Genomic DNA, 25,911 nt, shown 5'->3' with positions numbered 1-25,911 from the left:
ACTAGACTATACTAAATATTACAGTGTATTATTGTCGCCTCTCTCATGAAATAACTATTTCAAATTATTTTTTGTTTAATCATTAATCCCGTTTGTTTATTGTATCAATGTTATCAAAAACAAAAAGTCATATACAAATAGTTGTAGAGAAGACAATACATATTGCGGAAAGATGCGATTTAGTTACGGAATATGTGTATTAGTATAATATTATACTAATACAATATGGATGAGAATCGCAAAGTTTATGTAACCACCTTAAGAATTTAGGGTATGGGGAGAGACAATTTCCCTAAAAAGCGATATTCGTTTTTGTGTCAATTCTCTTAGACTATCATTTAAATATTTAGCCAAGAAAATAACATAACGAAAAATCGAAATTATTCACGATTCACATATATTATGAAATTGTATCTAATAGTATATCTATAACAATATAGTTTTCGATGGATTATCTAAAATTCAGTTAGTATAATAAATATATAAAAAAATAGGTATATTTTAATAGTTTTTTTCAATACGGATTAATATATTATCTATAATGAATTAGTCTTAATTGAAATAAATGATTGATAATTTCTTTGATTCGTCACATCTATAATAAAAATAATTTCGAGCTTTTAATTTGTGTAGAAACGATTTTATTTATTAATTTTCAATATAATTCGGTGCAACTGACAAAATATACCCCTAAATAGATCTATTTAGTATTTAGTAATGAGACCAAGTCGAGGGTTGCAGGCCTATATGCGGATTGTTTCGGTTTGTTCCGCAAGATTGATCATTGATATCTCGTCATCCGTTGGACTTTCTGCTCACTTTCCACGCGGCTGTCAATATTATTATTTTATGTTCGCCGGCGAAATCCACCATATTTGTTCAAACAATATAATCGCTTGGCTTGGACTTTGGATTTCCACCGATTTCCAGGACACGTATGTATATACAGTGTATATGTTATATAGCTAAATATAATAATTTAATTGCCATTTCATTATAATAGATTGTACTATTTATTAAATTTATAGTTTAAAATGTGAACTCGGGAGCCCCACGTGAACTTAACCAGTGGAACCCAATATCTTTTTGAAGATTAAATAAAAATACAAATAAAAAAAAAAAGTATTAGCTTTGTGGGTGGTTGTTACCATCTACTATTTGAACGTTTCGGGAAGCTGTTATCGGGTTATTGCCCGTATTGATCGTTGATCAGTCGTATTCTGAGAAGCTTTATAGCTAGATTTCCGGCAATAATTACCTTTGGATTTTGGGTTGTCGACACAACGGGAGAGCTCTTGTTGGCTTCCCGGCCGTACTGTCGGTACTGGTCAACATCAGTTGAATTCTCGGTAAGCTCTTGTGGGCATGGTAAATTGTCCACAACGCACTAGCCCTTGATGGCTGTTTGATGCTTTGCTGGCTGTATTCAGTTTACTTAATATTTTAATGCACAAAAAATATGATTTATATATTTGATATTAATGTTTTAAACTAAAAGAATAGCTAATATATTTTCTCAGTTAATAAATAACAATTACGGTTTTTAACATTTATTCATCGATCACTACTCTAACTATACGTCTATACACTGATACAAAAAGATCGCCATTAAAACATTGTTTTTTTTTTTTTTTAATTTTAATGTCATATAATAAATATTTTATTGAGAAAAAAAATGCTTTAAATACCAAGAACCGTTACAATTGAATATGAGAAATTATTAAAAATTATCTTTTACGAGGCAGCAAACGTCGATTGTGCGTTTATGTATGTCGATCTTTACCATTAATTATTCGCTATTGAAAAATTGAAAACAGTTTATATACAGCTATCGTAATATTAATGGCATTTTAAAGTCGTTTTCGCACACACATTGGCAAACATTTTCTCATAGAACATTCGAATATTCCGCTTTTCTGATTTGTCAGACTTCATCAGACACGGAAACTTTGATGTTGTGAAACCAACCGTTCCTTGAGACTTATTCGACAGATAGAATTTATTTTGTGAGAGTATTTACATTTATGTGTCTGTAAGTAAAGATAACTCTTGACTTCCTAGTGAAGATACCTTTATTATAAGAAAGTCTCAGTTGTTCATAGTTAAACTTGGTTATTAAAATATGCATTGGCGTACTGCAAATATCAACGCTTAACCAAACGTAGTTATATACATATGGTTAGGTACTATATAGGACCATTATATTATCATGTCCTTAGTAAATAATTTATTTTATTTATTGGCATGGTGATCACAATATACTAAAAATATATCTCAAAATCTCAAATATCTGAATGAAAGAACGAGATACTTTACTAGGTCATAAAAATACTATTTCTTGAATAAATATTTCGGTTTTTTGAATATCATATATATATATATATATATATTAAATTTAAATGCTAAAAGTATTAATTCGTTCGTGTATTAGAAAATATATGACTTGCTAAAAAATGAGTTAAAAAACAATGAAAAAAATAGAAGTTTTGATTTTGAATTGTTTGATTGTCCATTGTAGTTACATATTTTAGAGCACTATATTTTTTTATAAAAAAAAAAAAACTACAATTGTATTTAGAGACGTAGTTCTATTTTCAATCATCTTACCGCAATTCAATTATTATTTTCAATTTGAAAGGATAAATCAACGGATTCAAAAAAAACTATTTGAAGTTGACATGGTCTTGTATCGTATTTTGGTACATTAATAATTATTGTTAATATGAATATATTTTAAAAATATTTTGCATATAGCTTGATTACAGAGATTGATAGAATATTCACTTTTTTTTCTGTAGTGATAGAGTTTATAAAAATTTAAGTATATTAAAAATAGATTAGTATTTATTTCTCTTGCATAAATCACAATAATGCACACATTATATTATTTTATATTTAAAACCTTCTACAGTAGTAATATTTTATTTAAATTAAAATGTTAAGTTATATTATAAAAATATGTTAAAAGTTTGCATTTTTAAATGAATCGTCTAAATAAGTTCGTATGTATAACACTAATACTTTGTGTAAAGCATCGAACGAAATAACTTTTTAGCTGTATAATACAATATATATATATATATATATATATACATATATATTTTTTATATACTTAGTTCTCAAAGTTTTTTTCAGTATGAAATCATGAAGTACATATAAAATTCGATTTTTTTTGAGAAAATACATGAAACAAAGTAAATTCCATCGCTTCGTACTATAGACCTTAAGGACTCGCCAAAAGAAAGAGGAAAACTATTTTAAAAATAAAAAGTATTCCAAATCCTTCCGGCTAACCACAAAGCATTCTGAGAGAATATACCAGTTTGTGATATATATTAAAACTCGATAAAGAATTTCAAAATAGTGTATTCAATAATAGAATATTATTTTGGCATTGTTGTAAAAGTATAACGAATATAATATACAATTTTTCAGCATGAAAATAATTAAGAAAATAAAATTCTTTGACTATCCATTTATCTTTATCTAATATAATGCGATTCGATGGATTTTTAATAAAAATTATTGTGGTACTACTTTATCAAGCATAATATTATAATGTTAGGATTAAAAGTTTGACGTATAAAAAAACAAATCGTAAAATAAAATAGTTAAATGTTTTCATCACCGTTTTATTTTTTTTGAGAAATTATTATAAAACTTCTTAGTTTCATATACTTATTACACATTTTCACTATATAATATACTACAGTGTAATCTAACCTGGTATATGGTATAAATTCACATAGCTATTACAAACTATAAATAATTTAACACAGAAATGTTTGAGGTTGACAACGATTCCTCCTTGTACACAATTGAAATTTATTTCATAATATAATAGGTATACCCATATCTATGGTAGAACAGTTGTTTAGTAAATATTACCGCAGTGTAATATTCATAAATTTAAATTCTACGATCGGCTTATCGAAACAATTTTATTCACAAAAATAATTCGTTATACTAGTTAATTGTTTCCGGTAATCCGGTCAGCAATGATACTATGTACGTAAGAATGTATAATGAGAATGTTGGTAGGTATTATAATATTATGGTACTTATTGTAGGCAACAATGTTTTTTTTTCACTTATTTTAAATGGTCTATACCATAGAGAAATATTTGATCCCATAAATATATTTACATAATATTTTTTTAATTAATGCGACTTTGAATTTCACACATTCCTAAATTCCCGTCACAAGGTCTGAGTCTATGCAAGAATTATTTAGGAATTTATGCCATGCTACTCTAATAATTAATATTTTCACTGCCTTAACTGAATTTAATCTCACTTAAAAAAAAATATTGGTATAATTATTATTGTAATAACAATAATTAGGACATTTAAATGATAATCACTGCTCGATATAACTTAAACCAAAGCAAAAAACATTTACTTTAATTTAATAGAAGTCAGTTATAGGTATGTCTAGATAGTTCATACGACAGTTTATACGATTAGGTACCTATCTACAATATGCAATTAAAAAATAGTAATAAATAATAACACGAAAAAGTTATAAGAATAATAAACCGTTTTCTTTGATTTTTATGTATACCAGTACCTACATAAATTACAATTTTAGTGTAACTTGATACCAGTATTATACACCTTTTATCAATTTTGGTACTTAATATTAATTAAATTGTACAATAAATTGAAGAAATTATTTATTCGTTATTTCCTTGAAGACATAAAAATAAGTAATTAAGTAACTTTTAACTTGTAACTTTAAATATAACTAAGTTATGTAAAGTGTAACTTGTAACCAGTTTCGAATTTCCAGAGTACTTATCTTACATAACTAAATACACAATGTCAGTGTAACTTTTTTACCAGTTACAACTAATCGAGTAAATTCTCTGTAGTGATCTCTGATCACAGTTCACTATTTTATGTTTAAAGGAATGTTAAATTTTTTAGGGTCCGTTAAGCTCTAATGGATATTTGTTCAAATTTAACATAAGTTGGTCAAGTTTTAATTAAAAACCTTGTTGGGTAATAAATAAATATAATATACTTAACAGTTATTAAAGTTAATAATTTCATGAAAAGCAAAAATGTTGACTACAAATAGGAGTTACGATACATTTTACACATATTAAGTACAGTGTTTCCCAATATATTTGCCTAATATTATGAAGCGACATTTTTTTAACAGTAAGCAGTGGTATCACTAATATCCAGATTTCCGAATCCTAATCATATTACGAATAACCCAGGTATTTTAAACTTGTTGCTAAGTATTTAAAGTTTAAATATTTGTTATTTAATTTTTAGATTTTAGACTGTGTTTTATTTGAGTTGGTAAAACTTGAAATTATACATTTTACAAACTTTTATAACCTTCCTTTAAGAATATGAGATATGTGAAAATTCAAATTATTGAATTATTCAGATTTTGAATGGATAAGCATATAATAATAAGATATGCATATTAAATTTAATAATTATACTTTATGTAATCTATAACAGTATAATAGTACCGGAAGTTAACATTTTTTTTTTTTTTTTTGTATAGTTTATCTCGCAGAAAAAAAGTTTACATTTAATAGTGGCTCACCATATTAAACAGATTCGAAAACACTAAATTAGCAAGTATATTAGTATACACTTTGAAGGGATAATTAACCTTTCGTAAACTTTATTAAATTCCAAATTGATACTTTATATAATAATATGTATTATTATTTTAATTGTATTAATTGTTTCACTTGAACTATGTTTCTGGAATCTTATCTGATTTCTAAATTCTGATTTCAATGGACTCACATACATTAATCGAAAAATGTACGTTTTACATAAACTATTTTTTGAAACTATTATATGTTTGACGATTAACATAGACGATACGATGATATATCTAATAGTCTTACACTGGCAATATATCAATTGATTATAATTTTTTAAAGCAATTATCAAACGCGAGTACAACAATATAAATTCGATACAATAATAAATTTCAGTCTTTATTATTACTTGTATTTTTAATTTTTTCCTTCTTGTCCGCAGAAACATTGCGGAAGTATCCACTGACGACCGTTGTGCGCCGTGTGGCCACAAAACCGTACGTTGTGCCCGGAACAAGTGGCCGTGGTACCATCGAACCGGGCTCGCTAATCATAGTGCCGGTGCATGCGTTGCACCACGACGCAGAACACTTTTCCGAACCGGAAGAGTTCCAGCCGCACCGGTTTCCCGGGCAACTGTCTTCGGCGTACATGCCACATGGAAGCGGACCACAGTCCTATATCGGTAAGTATACCTATACCATAAATCAACTGACAAGAATTGCTTTTATAATGAACCACTTTATTTCAAAAACAATTAAATTTTTCGAAAATATTTCTTTTATATAGTTGCAAGTACCAGATAAAAATTATAAAAAGTCTAAAAAATTATGATTTTTTTTTCTATTATTTTCTGTCATAATTTTAAATATATAACGTTTGTTTTAATAACATCTATCGATGTTGTTTGACCCTTCACAATACTTCAACAATTGTTTAAAGTATACTACTCAAAGCCACGTGGCTTACGCAATCGCCTGTATACAAAAACATTTATTTTAAAAATACTGTATAGTCTGCATCTTGTTAAACGTATTTTCAAATGTATTTCAAAATAGGTATTTTGTCACTTGAATAACAGATTATTTAATTCAAATATCAACAAATTTAAAGAATATATACATTCTCCTTTTGCAATAAATTATATCACTCGTACGTATAATATCTACGTTTTATTTTCGTCACACAATCTCACAACTCCATCTCCCTCTGCAAGTTCTCATACTCACCCCTGAAAATGACTGCTACAGGATACTAAGATACGACGTCTACGATCCCATCGGATTTGTATACATATTATAATATCATGTCAAAGTCAAAGCCCGATCGCTTTGTACACGTGTGTGTGTGTGTGTGTGTGTGTGTGTGTGTGTGTGTGTGTATATATATATATATATAAAGTCATTAAAGCTAGGACTTACTGCTAGGATTTACTAATCACGATCGGTGAAACACGACAGCTTTTTCCATCCCGCTTCTGTAAGCTATTTGTATAAGGCTTGTATGATATACAAAATATATGTTAGTTGAAGCCGATTGAATCGATTATGCCCGTGTGGAAAAGCGACGCTGCCAATTTGGTATACTATATAACGGTTGAGGTACTTCAAGTAATATTGTCATGAGTGCGTGTGCTTCAGTATAAACTGTTTGCTCCCGTTGCCCGGTGGTCAAGGATTTTTTTAAAGTGTTACTAACAAAATAAAAAGTACAACAGAAATACATAAGAAAAAAAATGTCTCGTATTCATAATCAAATAATGTAATATTATCCTGTATTCCTGTGTGATCTTAACTAACACTATATCGTCTGTCGTATATCACCACCACTCACTAATAATTAGTAAAATTGTTATCAATATTATTTTTATGTAATTTTATATTATTTCTCTTTGTACCAGGCCTATTTTTATTTTAACATTGACTTTTTCACGGACTTTAGAAAAATATTAGTATTTATTAACAATAAAACATACAAATAATTGATTTTTTTTTTTTATAATCATTTGAATTTTATTTTATGTTGACAAAGTTAATAACTATTACGAAGTATTGGCTGACGAGCCGTATCCGATTGCAATCGTTTTTCGACGTATTAAATGGTTTTAGTATTTATCATTGACTTCAATTTTAATAATACAAACATATTACAAGTACCGATTCAATAACGTAGTACACTTGAAATCTAGAATATAAACATAAAACATGTAGTGACTTTCTCAGATTAATTTTAAATTTATCGTTCGTTAAATGTCGACTTTTCGAAACTAATATATATATTTTAAAAACAATGAAAATAGTACATTTTTCCGTCAATAAATTGATATTTTCTTTTACAAATTAGTTGATTGCGTGACACAGACAATCATCTACGAGTCATTATACGTTTTATGTGAATTTTAACCAAATTTTAGGAGTTTATTTTACTTGACCAAAATCAATAACACATTGATGATATGTTTGGTAATATTTTATGCAATTTAAGTTATAATGGATTTTTCTCCAAAATAAAAATTTGTTCATTTGTGTAGCTATTACCACTCGACTCGTACCATATATTTTATAATATAATAATTGTATTTTAAAGAGATTGTTAAATTATTTCTGCAGAATAAAATTCAATTAAAATACAGAAATATGCCGTGGAACGAGCACCATTGGTTTTTCATCGATTTTCATTTTAGGTTCATAGTAGAGTAATCAATTTATTAATTTTACAATGATTCCATTCCTAACCGTTTTGTACTCAATGATTTATTATTGAACTCGGATTCAATACATACATTCCATTACAGTAATATTTTACTCAAACACTAAAACCTCAAAATAGAACGACTTTTACAGTTTTTCTAATCTGTTTACAATCAAATTATTTCGGCAACCATCAGTGACCTGCTCGTTCCATTATAACCTGTATTATGTTCATAGGTATAATATACGCTTTGGTGTGGCATTGTGATGTTTTATTTTTTTTTCGCTCGATATGTTGTATAATATCATTTCAACTAATAATACAATTATTAAATAATGACCGTCGGGAATTTTTCAGATTATTCTTGAATAAATCCTTTATACTCTAGCTACCAACGTTACAATTCACAAAGCCGTATGACATTGTGGGAAATATGTCCAGATGCATAATATAGTCCCCGTATACGTTTGAAAATAGTAAAAAAAATAATTTTTAGTTTTTTTTTTCTCGAGACTACTGATTATCTACCGATGTGCGTGCACGAAGTCCGTACGCGGCATTTTAACCAAATGAAACGGGAACGCCCACATAGATCAATTGCCATTTGAATAAGGATTATTAGATATTTGTATCGCTATTGGTTATTCTGTTTGTTATTGGGACGGGATACTTATATATTATTATAACACCACAGTTGTTTATCTACGAATATATCTGTGCAATAAGTACAAAGAGTAGCGCTGTTTTTTTATAACTATTCTTTGTAGTGTTATTTCTAGAGATAGGGACTTAATTCCATTAAAAATGTATGTATTATAAATATTAAAATCACCCAATTGAATTGGTAGGTAATTAAATTAAAGTTTACAAAAAATAAACGGTGCGATAATTGATAATGTGAAAAATATCAATATTTTAAATTGTATTCAAAAATATTTTCAACAGATGATAATCTTATAGCTGATAAATGAAATGTACTCACAACTTCAACCAAGAGAATCATATACATTATACTATATTATTATATTGTTATTAAAATGTAATCAAAAGTTTTTTCGAATGATGTATTCCTCGGTTGCTTTTAAAAAATATTCTTGTGTGCATATTAAAATATCCACTCCTATTTAATATTATAAATGACAATAAGAAAAATATGCAAAACATTTTTTCACCACAAATTTCTATACCTATCGGTACTATAAAACACTTTACTATATCGATTATCTATGTTGTAAAACAATTTTTGAACAATATGCGATAATGTGCAATTGTGGTACACGTGCTTTAATTATTACGTTTTAATCGTTTTAGTGCACGATAGCCATAAATGTATACGAGTTTAGTTTATTTAAATGTAAAAATAATTTTCACTATGATATTATCATAATAGATAGATCGATTCGAAAACTAGAAAAGAATAACAATACTAATATTTTTATAACTATTATTAGGTATATTAAATAATTGATTACGTAGTTTCACGAAAAAAAAAACTTTCAAAGATGTAATATAATATATTATATATACGTGTAGTTGCAGCACTATATGACGTATATTTGCAACTAGAGTTCGGTGAAGTGTATAGAATGTGAGGTGTGTGTGTGTTTTTTTTTTTTTTTAAGAGCTTTTACTTTGACATTGTATATGAGCATGAACATGTACATAACATAGCAATTCAAATAATATATATATATATTTGTGACATTGTTCGTAGTGACCTGTTTTCCTTCATTTCCATATTTCTTTGTATGCCCACGCGTAGAAGAACATTATATTTTCATAATTTTATTTATATTGTCAACTGATATAAATAAATGTTCTTCAATGTTTGATAAAAGAATCTACCTACATGCGTGTTATGAAAATAATTTTTTTTTCTAAAACTACACGTAACAGAAACTTACTCTATAATAGTAATTTTATTACTATTATTAACTATTGTATTTGATCACATCACTTTAATATTTTATGCTTTTTGCAAAGTTCTTAATTTAATTTCTTCTATAGTAGTTTTAATTTCATATGTACGTATATAGTAATGATATTTTGAACTGTAACTTGTATAACAACTAACAATATAATTGTTATTCTCAACAATTAAGTTATTACATTTATACGATTACTACATTAATTTGGAAAATATAAATCTCCGAATGTTGAGTGACGGCTATTTTTATACTATATTTTTCATTCTTTATTTAACTGCTGAACTAGAATTAATTTAACTTTTCAGTTAAAAATTACCATTGTTATCCTAATTTATTAAAAAAAAAAAAAATAATACATGTATTAATATATTCGACTTTCTTACTCCGTATAGTATAGTTAAAACATTTTATATAAACAAAATTTCAAGTACACCCTAAAGCTTATGATTTTATTTTACTATAGTATTATTCTTTAAATTGTTGTTGCCCTTTATTTTGTTTTTAACTTTTTCTTTCATGAAACTAACAAAAAGCTTATTTATTTTGATTAGGAGGTATACTTAACTGATACTAATTTAATTTAGCAGAAAACATATTTGAACAAATTAATGCACCAACGAGTTGATTTTTACAATTAAAAATATAAGATATTATATTATTAAGTTGATATCCATTATACGAGTAATAGGTCATTAAACAAGTAAAAATTGAATAAATATAACTAGCAGATAATTCAAGTTATATATTTTTTACTAATTATTAGTCAAGTTTTAGTCAATTGATTAGTTAGTGATTATATAAACAATTGTTATAATACTTGAAAATATTAATTATGTTAGGTACCTAAATAAATTATCATAAAAACATTAAAATATATTTATTTATATATATTTTTTTCTGACAAAGAAAAACTTAATGATAAAATATAATAGCTATTTATTATAATATTTTCCACAGTTTAATAATTCTCAATTAATTTGTGTAAACGTTTAGATATTTTTTAGTACTAAAAAAAGAAACACTATAGATTTAACATTTCAATAATAAATTAATAGTAGATATTTTTTCCTAAAGGTGTAAAACAAGAATATAATAGTAATTTGGAATATAATTCAAATATAAATATTTTATGTGGTACCATGGTGGCACTAATATATTATTATTTATTTACGTTACAAATAAGTACGCATATTATAGTATAAGTATTGATGTATATACCATATGATATCATATATGGTACCCATCATAATAATTATGAACAGAAATGAAAAGTACTATTACGTAATACACATAATAATACCTTTAAAACTATGAATATGATGTACATTTATCATATAAAATCGATTTAATATTATACTTTTGTCGTATTTTTGTTTTTACATATTATTAAATTTAATCGACAGTTATTTATGTCAGTATATCAAATCTGATTTAAAATTGCTGACACGAACAGTCATTTAATGACGTTCGAATAAAAAATAATTTTATATAATAAAATAGTCTTTAAAGTAACGGCGTTTTCATATAATATATTATGATGGGTAATTAAAATGTTTAATAAAATACCACAATATTACGATATAAACCATGTTAGCATTTTATTCATGCTTAACATTATCTGTTTCAAATTATCTAGCTTACATTTTTAGTTTACCACTAGAGAAATTGGTAACAACTGAACTAAATTGTGAAACTTTTACATTTTTAAATAATTAATAATAATATTGTTAAACATCATCCTACTTAACCTTAATCGCAGGTAATCATCTGGAAAGAAGACTTACTCAGGATTTAGCCGTCTTCAAAGGCTTTGAAGAGTGGGCTCAGCCTCCTTCTAAAATATGCAATGATAATTATACAATATACTTAACTGTTAAATTTGTTTTGAACAAAGTCTCTAAAAAATTCATCAAAATGTAAAATTAAATTTTGTATTTGAATTATGCGTATGATGTAATACTTATTTGTATAGTACATATTTATTATACATTTTACTATAGACCAACCTAAGCCGGAAATATGCTGATATGATTGATCTCATACTATATCTAGGTTAGAGACTACAGTAAAACATAATATCTATCTACGTATATACATATTATATACATACAAATACAAGTACATTGTTATAACTAATATTTTATTACATGTAAAGTGTGCACCAATACAATACAGTTGACATATTGAAGGGATAAAGGTGTTAAGTGATATTTTTATAAACTATCGTATCCATATGAAAATACTAACTTATATTATTGATAATATCGTTTTTAATATTACGGTAAATCTCTGAAAATAATAATACATCAACTGAATTCATATTTTACTATAACACGAGTATAGTATTGGTATTATAGTTATATTAATCGGTATAGTACTATATTGTCTATATATAATACTTATGTCTACTATACTTATAGTACTATATTGTCTTATACTATATATAAGTCATAATAATCCCGATTTTTCAAAAAATTCACTCAATGTCACTCAACTCTTCATATACTACTAATATACAGCGTGAATCATCAAACACATTTAGTGTTTACCCCTATTTTTTTCTTTTGATAATAATTCTGATTTTTAGAATCCACCGTTTTTCGATTATTGCTCACGATATACGACAGTTGATACTTGATTATATCTTATTTTTGCAGGTAAACATTTTGTGGAACTGGAAGCCAAGCTCATCATCGCTACGCTGGTGTCCCGGTACGAAGTGCACTTGGACAGGGACAAACCTGGCACGTCACCCGACTCGCTGGACCCGAGATCGTTCGCGGGCGTACGCGTGACAGTGGCAAATCGGAGCGGTGTTCGGGAGCCGAAGATGTACACTTCTCTGCGACAGTTACATAATAGCAACGACGAAAACGCTAGTGGCCGGAAATTCCTGTTCTTCTAACCGCGTTGTCGCTGGGACGAGACAAGCGGTTCGGTATAATATCGACTGGTCAAAAGCCAAAACAGGATTTAAGCGACGGTCTTATTTTTTCTTTGGGAGAGCAAAATCAAAAATGTGTAAATTATTATTTTCTTAACATTAAGCTTCGGTTTTCGTAGAAGATCTAGAAATGAACATGTTGTTATAATGTATTCCGTACTATATCACTAACCTGAATAGCCTGATAAATTTAATATCATTTATTCGAAAAATCCCCTTATTTATAATATATTATAGGTTTGATAAATATTATAATAATTTTAAAAATATCAAATTCATCACTGTATTGAAAACAATATTAAAATTATAAGTATAATTATAATAATATTATAATATTGATATTAATATTATTATTATTATTTTCATGATTATACTCTATATTTCAGAAAATGTAATATCTACAAAAGTACAAAAAATTAAAAGAAAAGGGATAACATATTTCCGATCGTTGCATCTGTATTCAAGTTTAAAATATTCGATAAGAAATTTAAATAATAGTCGGAGCCATGTATTTTACGAATATCCCCACATACATTTTATAAGAGTCGTATGACCCCCTCTCCTCGCTCAAATAAAAAACACCCTATAAGTATCTTTTTTTGTATCCCGTGAGAAAATGTCATTTGTCTCAAAATCAGAGATTAAATATCTCATTACTAAATGATTACTGAAAAAGAACATTAGTGCTTACACGATAAAATTCTCGAACTGTTGGTTGTATTGTAGTATAATTAATACACCTCATGTCGCTTATTCCCTTTTACCTTTTACCAGTCGAATTATTATCATGTGTGCAAAATGGACTACTATTACTTATATAAATTTAATTTAATTATAACATTATCAACCATAGACTTTTTTTATATATTTTAAGCTTACGCTGTGTAATATTTATACGACATAATTCGATTATCGTGTTATTCGAATAAAAAAACAAAAATAAATAATTGTTCTACTATTAACGAATTCCGATGGAAATATATTTTTATTTATAGTGAATTCTTCACATTTTAATGTTCTAAAACGGAATTTATTTTTCGTTGTTTGTTTAAAATTTATAAGTAGCTTCTAGTTTGCTTACCTATCCATTTTTAGCGGTTGGATTGTATCGTTCTATTTACGTAAAGAATATTATTATATTTTATAAGGGTTTTTAGTGGATGAATTCAAAGTAATTTTTAAAACTTTTTCTATTTTTTAAGTAAAACACAATATCATTGTACTTTTTGATGTAAGTGGAGAAACTGTAAATACGTTTAAGTAATGTCGCTTTCCATGAATATTTTTACTTTATTTATATGAATAAAATAACTTTTAGTAAGTGTAAAAATGATTGAATCTAAGTACCAAGACTACCTAATATCTAGACTTATAAATTAGGAGTGGAAAGCTATTTTCTATATTTTAATCTATTTGATAATGATATGCAATATTTTAATTTTAATTTATTCATTTCAAAATTATAAAGATATGTTCTACTATTTACTAAACACATATATCTAAATTATACATTTTAATATTGTCTATCTATACAATTTTAGAATTTTCATCATCAATACAAATCGCTATAATTATTCCAATATAAAGGTCAAAGAAAAATATTTTATCAGTTGGACTTTATCAAAAATAGTTTGGTCTTTAATATGTACATACAATTGTTTAGAAGGAAATAGTTTTGAACAAGAGAGACGTTCGTGAACCTTTAGGAGCTATAACTTCTTATAAAATACAGTCCAATAGATGATAATATGACAGTATTGTATTGTTCAGTTCAAAAAGAAAAAAAAGTTATGACATGTGTTTGATAGAATAAAACTTACATTTGGCTTTACGGGATCTTTTATAGCTTTCATCATCAGGAGTATGTTGCTGTCCATACTTGACGTATCGCTAGATATTATTGCAGTATTGACATGCATGACGAACAGTGATAACACAGTGGACCATTGTTCATCCTTTTGTAATGTTTTTTAAAGTTCGACCAGAAAACAAGTTTGAGAAATATATTAATTATTTATCAACCAGCTGGGTTTGCTAGAAGTTCTAGAAGTTAATAACGGTGGATTGCTTTTAAAAACACTAATAGCAAATATGTTATAATATAATATTGCATTACCTAAATTTATTAATTCGTATCAAAAGTCGAATAAAATATAAAATGAAGTCAATGATAGTGACATTTAATAACTCACAAGTTTATAATTAATTATAGCCTTATGAGTTATGATATCGTGAATGTGAATACAAATTGGTAACTGTGTGCTGTGAGTTGTTATAATGGTTTTTTTTTTTTATTTAATGATTTATTTGTTGGGAAACAAATAATCATAATCTGAGACTGATGATGCGGTAGATCAATTAATTTCTCTAAATTATGTGCCATGTGGTTGATGGTTAAGTTATATTTTCAAGAGCAACAGGTTATGTAACAATGGGTCAAATACATAAAAAATGTTATCTCCAGTTCTTAAAAAAAAATATAATATTTAAAGAAAATTAAAATACATTTGGCAGACGACAAAGATACTTCGCTGATGTAATTTAGTTTGAATATATAATAAACTAATAAATTACCACCACACATTGGACTATGTTTATACGAGTATTGTAGAGAAAAGCTTTGGTATGTTTTGACAAATAATAATAAAAAATTTGATTTAAAAAAATAATATTTTAAATTAATTAATTTTTCAACTATATTTTTTGTCATATAATAAAATATAATTTTTTTCGTAGGATAGGTAATATTAATATATAATAAGTACACGCATGTTTATTATTGAAATTTCAATGAAAATAAATTCAAACACAAAGAATTAATTATCAATATAATAAAAATAAAATATAGTGCGTTTTTATAACATTTTATTATTTTTGTACATAAAATTATGTTTCATTAAAATTAAGCGAATTTAAATGTAAAACATGAAATGCCTTATTCATTGTGTGTTATACTATTATTATTTGTATTAACGTATTTAATGCTGACGGCATTTAGTCAAATATTTAATATAATTATTATCATTATTATTAGTGGTGGTATAGTATTAATATTATTTTGCAAACAATGGAATCTCCCAGTATGACATAGTCGCTTACCTATTCTCAAGCAATTCCATTAATCTCACCGCATTCATTATTGCCTTTGTAATATTATTAGATACTAATCAGTCGCACGGTCGTTGGTCTAAGATCTTTACCACGCGTATTTAGTAACGTCTCGTCGTGACTAAGTTATTATTATATTTTGTTTATCTCGATACGTTAGGTACGTCTTATCATAATATCATCCATTCCTCTAGGCTGATCTGCGGTAGTTATTTAATTGCAACACTACGTTGAGGTATTTTACACGGTTAGACTCGGGCAAACAAATATAGCGAAATAATTCTCTCGAAAAGATTCTCTTGAAATTATAACAGTGCTAATTAATACACGAAAATTATAATGTGCAGCCTAATTTTATACATTGTTATTTACAATATATGCCTGTGTCATACTATTATGCTACGACGAGTAGATAGGACACACTAAAAATTCAATACGTATATTATATGGCGGCGGTTCTCAACCTCTTTATATTCGCGTACCGCCCCTACACAGTTTGAAAATGTTTACGTACTACCTGACCATTTTTTTTTTTTTTACTTAATAATGTATACGTTTTATGTTACATGTATAGAATTTTATTTTATTAGGAATCACAAAATGATAGGAGTTAAGTATTTAATGTACAAAAAGAAATTAAATTAAATTAAATATGTACAATTATTATTATTATTAACCAAATAAACAAAAGAATATTTAATGTCAAATGTTAATAACGATTCATTCCAATTTTTTTTATAAAGGGAGATTTTCTTCGTGTTCCATAGGTTGAGAAGCGCTGTTATATGGTCATTGTTCAGTTGAACGCATTATGCCGATAATTAGTCATAATAATATAAGGTAGATATGTGTATATTTGTGTGTGTGTGTGTGTGTCTAAATGTATATAACACTGTGTTTACCTATCGAAAAATTGCGCACGCGATACAGTTAAAAATAATACAACACTATATATACATAAACCTTCCGTTTTTCGATTGCGGTCGACGTAATAAGGTCTGTACACACGAATACGTGTGACCCGAAACAGCGTACAGCCATTGATGAAATAGTTCTAATATTTAACCAATGGTACAGCTATCCTTGTTTTATTATAATAATTACGAAAAATTAAAATAATGGCTTTAATATAATAATATGATAGTAATGTCAGTATAATACTTTTATTTATCTTGACTATATATTTATTAAATCTTATATAATTATGTTGTATATATTACTCGTGCGATTATAATTATAATAGGTGTAAAATATAACGAGAGTTAATAATATCGATTTGAATAAAATATGTACGTAAGTTTATTTTTAAACACTTATAACAAATTATATATAAATTATTATTATTGATTATAGTATGACGTGTAGTATTGTTAATTGAAAAATATTTTTAAAATGAAAAAATATATATTCTGAATCCTGCTATTCAAATTGTGTTCATCGAGAATTTCTAAAGACGAAAATCACATCTTGACAGTAATTGTTTTATAAAAGCAAATTTCCATTGTTTTCCCGTAATCAAAAGTTCCACTGATTGCATATTTCATAAAATTATATTAATATGAAAGGCTAGTGAAGGTTGTTAAAAAAAGTTTCAAAAAATTTAGTATGATAACAAAAATCCGGCTGTTGTTAGATAAACTTGGACATAACATATTTTTTGTATTGATTATGAATCACGATAAATATTTTGAATAAACAACATACAAGTGTTATACTTACCTACTGAATTTAAAGTTTGATCAAAAATATTAAAAAAATATTTTTAATGAGTGCTGACTTATTAAAAAGTACATACGTTGAAAATATTTTTTGAACTTATATTAATAAAACTATAAAATTAAATCGATAAAAATTCGATTATATATTTTGGATCCAGTATGTACCTACCTAGTATTATCAAATTAATCAAGTTGACACTTATAAATAACAATATTTTAAATAAATTGACTAAAAACTACTAAACCGTGTAGGACCTACATTGTAGGTATAGGTGCATTTATCGTATATCGTATAGATACTATATAATATTTAGTTAAGTAATTTTTCGGGCAAAAATAACGCATTTTTCCCTTTTAAGAACCATATTATTATGATATTTAATTGAAATATAAAATAATACGAAAGTACGAAAGAAATTTAAGTATTTAAATATTATTATTTATTATCGCAATATTTTTTAATAATATTATTCAATTTAACACTAATTCCAAGTTCCAACAGTGCGCCGACTCGATTTTCGTACTGAAATAAAATAGTAACTGTTCATACAACATAAATTTACGAGAGGGTGGTCGATGATTTTTTTTCTTGTATTTTCGTCGTTTGAATTAAAATAAATGCAATTTAAAAAATGACAAGCTTGAATATAATTATCTTATTTTTTCATTAGTAAAAATGAATAATTATGATTTTTACATAAAAAAAAGTACGATGATCAATTTTGAGTACATGTCAAAACGATGCGAATAACTGAATTGCGAAAGCACTCAGTAATGTCGATCCACAGATAAGAAATATATGACTATCTAAAAATAATTTTTAAACACGCTCCGGTTGTTCCCTGGTAAATGTTGTGAGTAATTCAAATATTTTTATATTTTTCCAGAACCAAAATTGAGTAAACACCGTGACGTTTTATTGTCTATTTGAATTAGAACCGCTTGTTTGAATAAAAAAAATAAAGCATTTTGTTCCGTGATCATAGAACATAATGTTTTTGACCAGACGAGCGTAAAACAGTTTTCCGTACATTTACAATACATGATTATGTTCACATAACAAATGATCATCGTTCGAACATAACGACGTGGTCAACAACTGAATGCATAACAATTTGCCTATGATACGCTCCTTAGAATCAATAGTAGTCGTGAGGCCTCAAACACATAACCGTAAAATCATTTAGACCTACAATACACAAAAATATCATCAATTCGACAGCTAATATCAGCTGCAGGGTCACGGGTAAGTACACTATAATAATTATAATTATATTAACCAGAGAAAGGGTAGGTTCTGCTAATGCGCCGAGCTGACCGATAATGTAGAGAAATCATCGTCTTGAAATGTATCTCGTTATTCGTAACGTCGGTATTGTACTAGGTATATAGTGTATACCTACCTACAGTTTATTATTATTATTATTATTAACTAGTACTATTTTAATTATTTATTTGGAGATACCACTAAAATGTTCATATTAATAAAAAAACAATTTTGAGTGGAGGTTGGTTTAATTGTTGTGTATTTTCAAACATAGATACTCATTAAAATATGTTCAGTTAAATGTTGCCGTTGTTTAAATAAAAATTAACTTAATATACAAAATAAATTTAAAAAACACACAAATTACGAATTTAGATTAAAATATAATGACTTAACAGTAAATTATTTTCAAACCTTTTCACAAAAACTCAGTTTATGTTATTTTATTTATTACTCGATATTTTATGAAAAAGTAATGCAAATTAAATATTTTTTTGTATACACTACGTCATGATATCGTGTAATAGTGTGTATAGTATAGTAAATAATTTTGTGTTTGTGAAAGTTAACGGTTAAACGATGTGTAATCTCCCTGTAAAAAGGTGCTGTAAACATACAGATATACATATTATATACTAATCCTACGTACGATCAATAAGTTCCAGATTATTCTGAAATTATTATTTTTGTTTGATCAAATAAATATGGTTACGATTTGCTGATATATAATATAATGGAGAGCAAGTCAACGAATAGAGGACCTTATGATAATATCACGGTAACGAAAGCGAGACTGCATGTAAAGCATTATTTGACTTGCATCTACATTATAATATAGGTATATGACAGTTTTGATAAGGGTGTATTTCCTTTTGACATGGTAATAATTTATCAACGAAACGGTTGGCGTTTGAACGTCACTCGTCATAACACTCAAGTTATCAAATTATTGTCTTCGGATGGTTTTACATTTTTCTTCCTCGTGTACACAAACTAAAGATAGTTAATCTAACTATCTGCGGGCTTTATAACGCGCTAAATTTAGTTTCTCAAAATGTGCAAACTCTTGAAACAATATGGAAACTAATTTAAATTAAAGAGTTCAATATAGGTGTTCGATTATTCAATTATTATTCTAAAAATATAATTTATTGAGTTTATAAAGCTTCGATAAATATTATTAAACTGTTTCACAAACAATTTAATTAGCTGAAAACATTGTACAAAATAAACTATATTAATTATATTATGTAGGTATACACGTAAACGTGTATACCAACGGAACCCATATTGTGATATTGTTTAACGAAATTTTTTTGACTGTGAATAGTCACAATAATAAGTCATTCAATTATAACTGAAAAAATATTTAATTATAGTTATAAATAGTACTATATACCTACTGCAATTTGTGTTCCATATTATCTACATAACGTGTAACTATGCTACATTTTAATAAGGTATATGTTAAATCAACATGTACCATATTGTAAGAAACACTAATAGTTTGTGACATATGGGGTACCTATAGTTTATAACAATATCATTTCATAAAATACAGTTTTCACAATCAATCATAACGAATTTTTTAATAATGCTAACTAATAATTATTTTTGAACATAATTCACGTAATATTACGACCTTATTATTATTACTATTATATAATATTAATATGATCTAAAAATGAATCCGTTGCTTAAAATATTAAAAATTGATAGGTTAATAATGTTCATAACTAACAATTTCAATCGAGTACATGACGTATGAAACAACTGTGCCTCTTGTAGCTACCAAGATGAAATAATAAGATTAATGAAACACAATATTATTTCAATAAACTTTTTTGATTATAATATCCGCTCGGGAATAATTATAATTTTAAGCCAGCTAAACAATATTAAAAAAAAAAAAAAAAATCTATGAGTATACCTACCTATGCGTTTATAGTAACAACATGCCAACATGTAAACACGATCTACAACTCATTATGCTAATGGACATAAAAAAACAAATGTGAAATAATCGTGTTTAAAAACTTTTAATTAATATCGATAGACAGTAATAATCGATATGGCAAAATTTACAAACAAATCACGTGGGAGAGATAATACGGTAGTTGACCGAGGAATGTGACATTTTTGTAGTTTAATAACAGTCGGCTTGTTATTATTTATTCCAAACTAGATCGATGTAAATAATATTATGTTACCGAGTATTTATATTTATAATATTACTGCGCACAAATATTATCAGATTATAAAACGTAAATGCATGCCTACTGTACAATATACACCTGTTCGTAAATTATAAATAATAGGTCCGCAGTCGAATAGTCGGACATTATACCATTAATATTTTACAAACCCGTTATTTTTTAATTTTAATTTTTTTAATCCCGAAATAGACGATATTTGAAAATCATAATGAAAGTTTAAGACTACAAATCGATAACGAACTCTACGCTTATTCTTATCTCGTTCGCAGACAAACGATGTTAGGAAAACGCAATAATAATATTATACACTGCGCGGGGTAGAAGGGGTTCGATCTACTCTACATAATCCCGTAGTAGGTGAAAATAATACGATCACCACAGTGCATCACACCCCAAAAGCGCAACCGGATGGAACCGTAATCGTCGTACTCAGATATTGTTTTCGATTATTTTATTTTATCAATAACTAGTTGCGTGTTATTATCCTACGATATAAATACTATTGTGTTGTTTATTAATATAATGGAATAAGCTTTTCTGTATAGAAGTTAACCGTTTGAGTTATCGCTGGAAAACAACACTGAATATTAGGTACTTGTCTGAAGTGCCTTATCAATCGTATCCCGTTGTTCATTCTGTTCATTTCTTAGCACAGCGAAATTGTCCGCGTCGAGAAAAACAACGTTCTTGATATTAAATCCGTTATATCAGCCGATCGATGTACGACGTTGTGTCACGACGAGAACGTTATAAATGGATAATACACAGCCATCTTTGATCCTTAATAAATTACATCCGAGAACGAGCGAACAAGCTTAGTTCGGAGGTAAACAACGATGTGTTTGGCAATTTTGACGATTCGGAAGACGCGCGAATACGTGATAAAAATGTCACTATTGGCGGGTTTACATAAGCAGATGATGAAATTTAAAATAAGAAGTCAAAATTGGGTAAGCTTTAGCCTTCTTCGGAAACCGTATACGATAGTACATCGGCTAAAACCTCGGAGGAATAATGGTAATAATAAAAATAATAATAACAAGCTGTGACGTGTTTTTCAGACTGCTGTAAACTTTGCCCGATTGAACGAACGAAATACATCACTCGAACGGGATGACCTATACGAGTCACAATAAAAGATTATTTTATATACATTATACTGTTGCTTTGTGAAAAACGAACATATATTTGCCATCAACGACAGTTACGGATATCGAAACTTCATATTTATCCACTCAAATAACTATTTCATTATAACGTGCGATTCGCCAAGCTGACTACGCTAATTCAATACGTCAATGTTTGTCTTTGAAAAAAATAAAATAATAAATAAGTAAGTTTTAATACCCGTACTACAACTTTCATCCACTCATCTAAACTTTAAATGTATATTTAAGTATATATATATATATATACGTATAAATACAACTATTTATTCAGTATCCGATATATTTAAAAAAATAAATGTATATTTATTTATTTATTTATAAAAAATACAACCTCGATACATTGAATTTAAAGTAATAATTGTATCTATTTAAATATTTCGAATTAAATAAAAATATTTTTTGTTTCTTCGCAAAAAAGGGCAACCACACAGATTCGCTTGTTTAGCCCGTAAATATATAACTAGATATTTCCTACAACGTTGCAGATACACAATAACCAATTTATTTCGGAAAGATATATAGCCCGTGCACACATATATCAGCGTTGTTTGAATGAGCAATGGCGTACCTATAGGTATAATATAATATGTATTTGATTGGCATTTCGTGTTTTATTGTCTTATACCGGTCGAATTATATTATACTTATCGGAGTGTTGAAAGAAAAACTATAGGTGAAAACATAACACGGCACACCGTACGTTGATGGCACTATCGCGGAACACGATAATCATATTATATACAACTGTTTCATTTATTACCGAGGCATTTCAGTGTTTGTTTCGATACTAGGCCAGTAGCAGTACATTGGTCCTACACAACGTTTTAAAGTATTATTGTAGAAACATAATATAGTTTTGGTTTAATCCGAGACAGATTACTATAGCTGCAAAGGCATTATTAATTTATTTTGATGGAGTAGGACAATCGAATGCGCAAGTTTTAGACCCGAGCTTTTCCAATTACGCCCTATCGGAGTTGAAACGATTTAAAACAAACAAGTTCTAACTCTGAAACATGATGGACAACGACGGTTTGATGTCGTACGTACCTGCCGACCTATAATAAATACGCCTAATAATACCAATTAACGATACACCGTACGTAGTGTACTGTATATATTAAATTTAATATTCGTAAAAATACAAATAATAAGTGATGGTATTTGGCAGTTTCGTGCGTCAAACTATTCACTGTCAGGTTTATTATAATCACTGTTGGTGTTCTAATTGTGCAATAGGCTACAATTATTTGTATATACCTATTGTATTATATCTTAAGAAAATATATGCACTTTTCAGATAAAAACGAAAATGGTTTTTAGAGGACTGCAACCAATGTTCTTTGTGGATTCAACAAGGTGCGTTTCCACGAACTCACAGCAATAAATTGTATTCCTTACTTGCAATCAACCATTTTCTAATAGTTATTTATGAATTACATGATTGGGTCGGAAAAAATACGAGAAACTCGTTTCCATAGAACTAAACTATAATTAAATATTTCCATTATTTCTTCAAGGCGAGTACCGAACGAATCGTTAATGTATTGTTTTGAAATGGATTTTTTTTTTTAACTCCACTGATTAATAAAAAAAAATAATTGAACAAGTTATTAGGTGTAAACCATACTATTGTAGAATAGAATTCTAAATTATTTTTTAAATAAATCATATTTTTTTTAGTTCTACAAGACAAAAATTGTATTTGGTTTGTATCCCTTAATGTAAAATAAAAAGATGCTATAAAACGAAAACGAATTTCAAGATTTTATTTTAATGAATCTCTTATAATATTATATAATATAATTAATATGATTTTTGTTATTGAATTATAATTGTATTACTATTTGTACGAACAAACATGCTCATGTTACAGTTTATTGAAAATAATATGTACTTATATTGTTATTGTGTTCTCAACAAACAAATATCATCGATATACATTTTAAAATACTCAAATAAGCACCTACATAAAATATTGCACTTAAAAGTAAATTTATCAATTATCAAACTTAAATGATTTTACAGCAATTATTATACAAGAAAATAAAGTAAATATATTTAATTATTATTTATAGTAATTGAAAATTTTAATAAAAAAATATTAAATGTAATACGTTAGATTAAAATAAGTTAGCATGTTTTTATTTCTACTTTGCGTTTATGCACAATATAAGTGAAAACAATTCTAAAAATTATTACTATAAAATATATACTATATAAAAAATAAATAATTACATTTTTTGTAGTTTTTTTTTATTCTCTTATTATATCTTGTGCACTCTTATTTTCCATATACATTTTATTTACATTTTATATACTATCGAAACTATAATTTTTATTAAAAAACTTAGTTTTCAAGTCACACACGTAAGCAAAAATTATTCATTAAAAATAAAAAATTATCAATTATAATCATTATTGTTGTCAAATATGTTGAAGAATTATCATTATTTATAATGAATATAAAATAAAAAAACCTAGATACTCTTGTATTAGAACTTAGAACTATGGGCTTATAAAAATATTTTTCCAGAACGTTGAATTGTTGAAGGTTTACTTTTAATTGATTTTAACGAGAATCTTATTTCCAGATTTTCTCTTCATAATCGATCTTGATTGAAGCGAGAGTGATATTAGAGTGGTATCTCTATGGTCATTATCTATAGGTAAGTTATCGCTTTAGGAAAATACCTACGAAACACAGCAACCATGGTACACGAAATGTTAATTTAAATAATATCTCGTCTCGAACATATAAGGAGCCTAAATTAATTATCGACTCGTACTAATACTATAATATAGAACGCGTATCGCTATTATACCGTACCGGAACCTATCACCAGATTATGATATTTCAAAGTAAAACATATTAAGTATTTATTATTTGTATCATCATTTTTATTTATTAGGTAATATTATATAAATTAATTTAATAGCAGTATTAAAATATAAGTTAAAATAGGTCCAACGACGATAATCCTTTATAGTGCGACTCGAAGAAGGTAATGGTGATTTGACACCACTAAATTACACGGTAATACGAATAGAAAACGACACGACCATTGTATACATTGGTATTTATTTTTTAACTTTTAACCGGGGCATCTTAGCCACAATAAATGTTTCGCAGAAGTGCGTAAAACCATGATGTAATATCATTTCCCGAAAAACCCAAACGGTGTGTATACAATAATTATTATATACGTGTGTGACGTACTGCATTGCTGATTAGCTGAGAGTTTGCAATCTACCAAATGGGATAACTACTATTATATGTGTTTGTGTATATAT

At 27.1% G+C, this 25,911-nt stretch overlaps 2 protein-coding genes across 2 annotated transcripts in view; one reads left to right on the top strand and one right to left on the bottom strand.

The window, feature by feature from the left end:
- LOC113561130 (cytochrome P450 6a8-like) overlaps positions 1 to 13,413 on the top strand; it is a 53,719-nt gene extending 40,306 nt beyond the window's left edge. The window contains exons 4-5 of the mRNA XM_026967362.1: positions 6,019 to 6,261; positions 12,853 to 13,413. Of these exons, the coding sequence (XP_026823163.1) occupies positions 6,019 to 6,261; positions 12,853 to 13,100 (491 nt within the window). The 3' untranslated portion in view covers positions 13,101 to 13,413. The remainder of the gene's footprint in view (positions 1 to 6,018; positions 6,262 to 12,852) is intronic.
- Positions 1 to 25,911, bottom strand: part of LOC113561131 (protein amalgam-like) — a 244,807-nt gene that overhangs the window by 183,616 nt on the left and 35,280 nt on the right. The window lies entirely within an intron of this gene.

Source organism: Rhopalosiphum maidis, chromosome 4 (genome assembly GCF_003676215.2).
Source record: "Rhopalosiphum maidis isolate BTI-1 chromosome 4, ASM367621v3, whole genome shotgun sequence".
In the NCBI taxonomy this organism is placed as follows: Eukaryota; Metazoa; Arthropoda; class Insecta; order Hemiptera; family Aphididae; genus Rhopalosiphum; species Rhopalosiphum maidis.
Note: the sequence above shows the minus strand (reverse complement) of the source record. Positions and strands in the feature narration are given on the sequence as shown.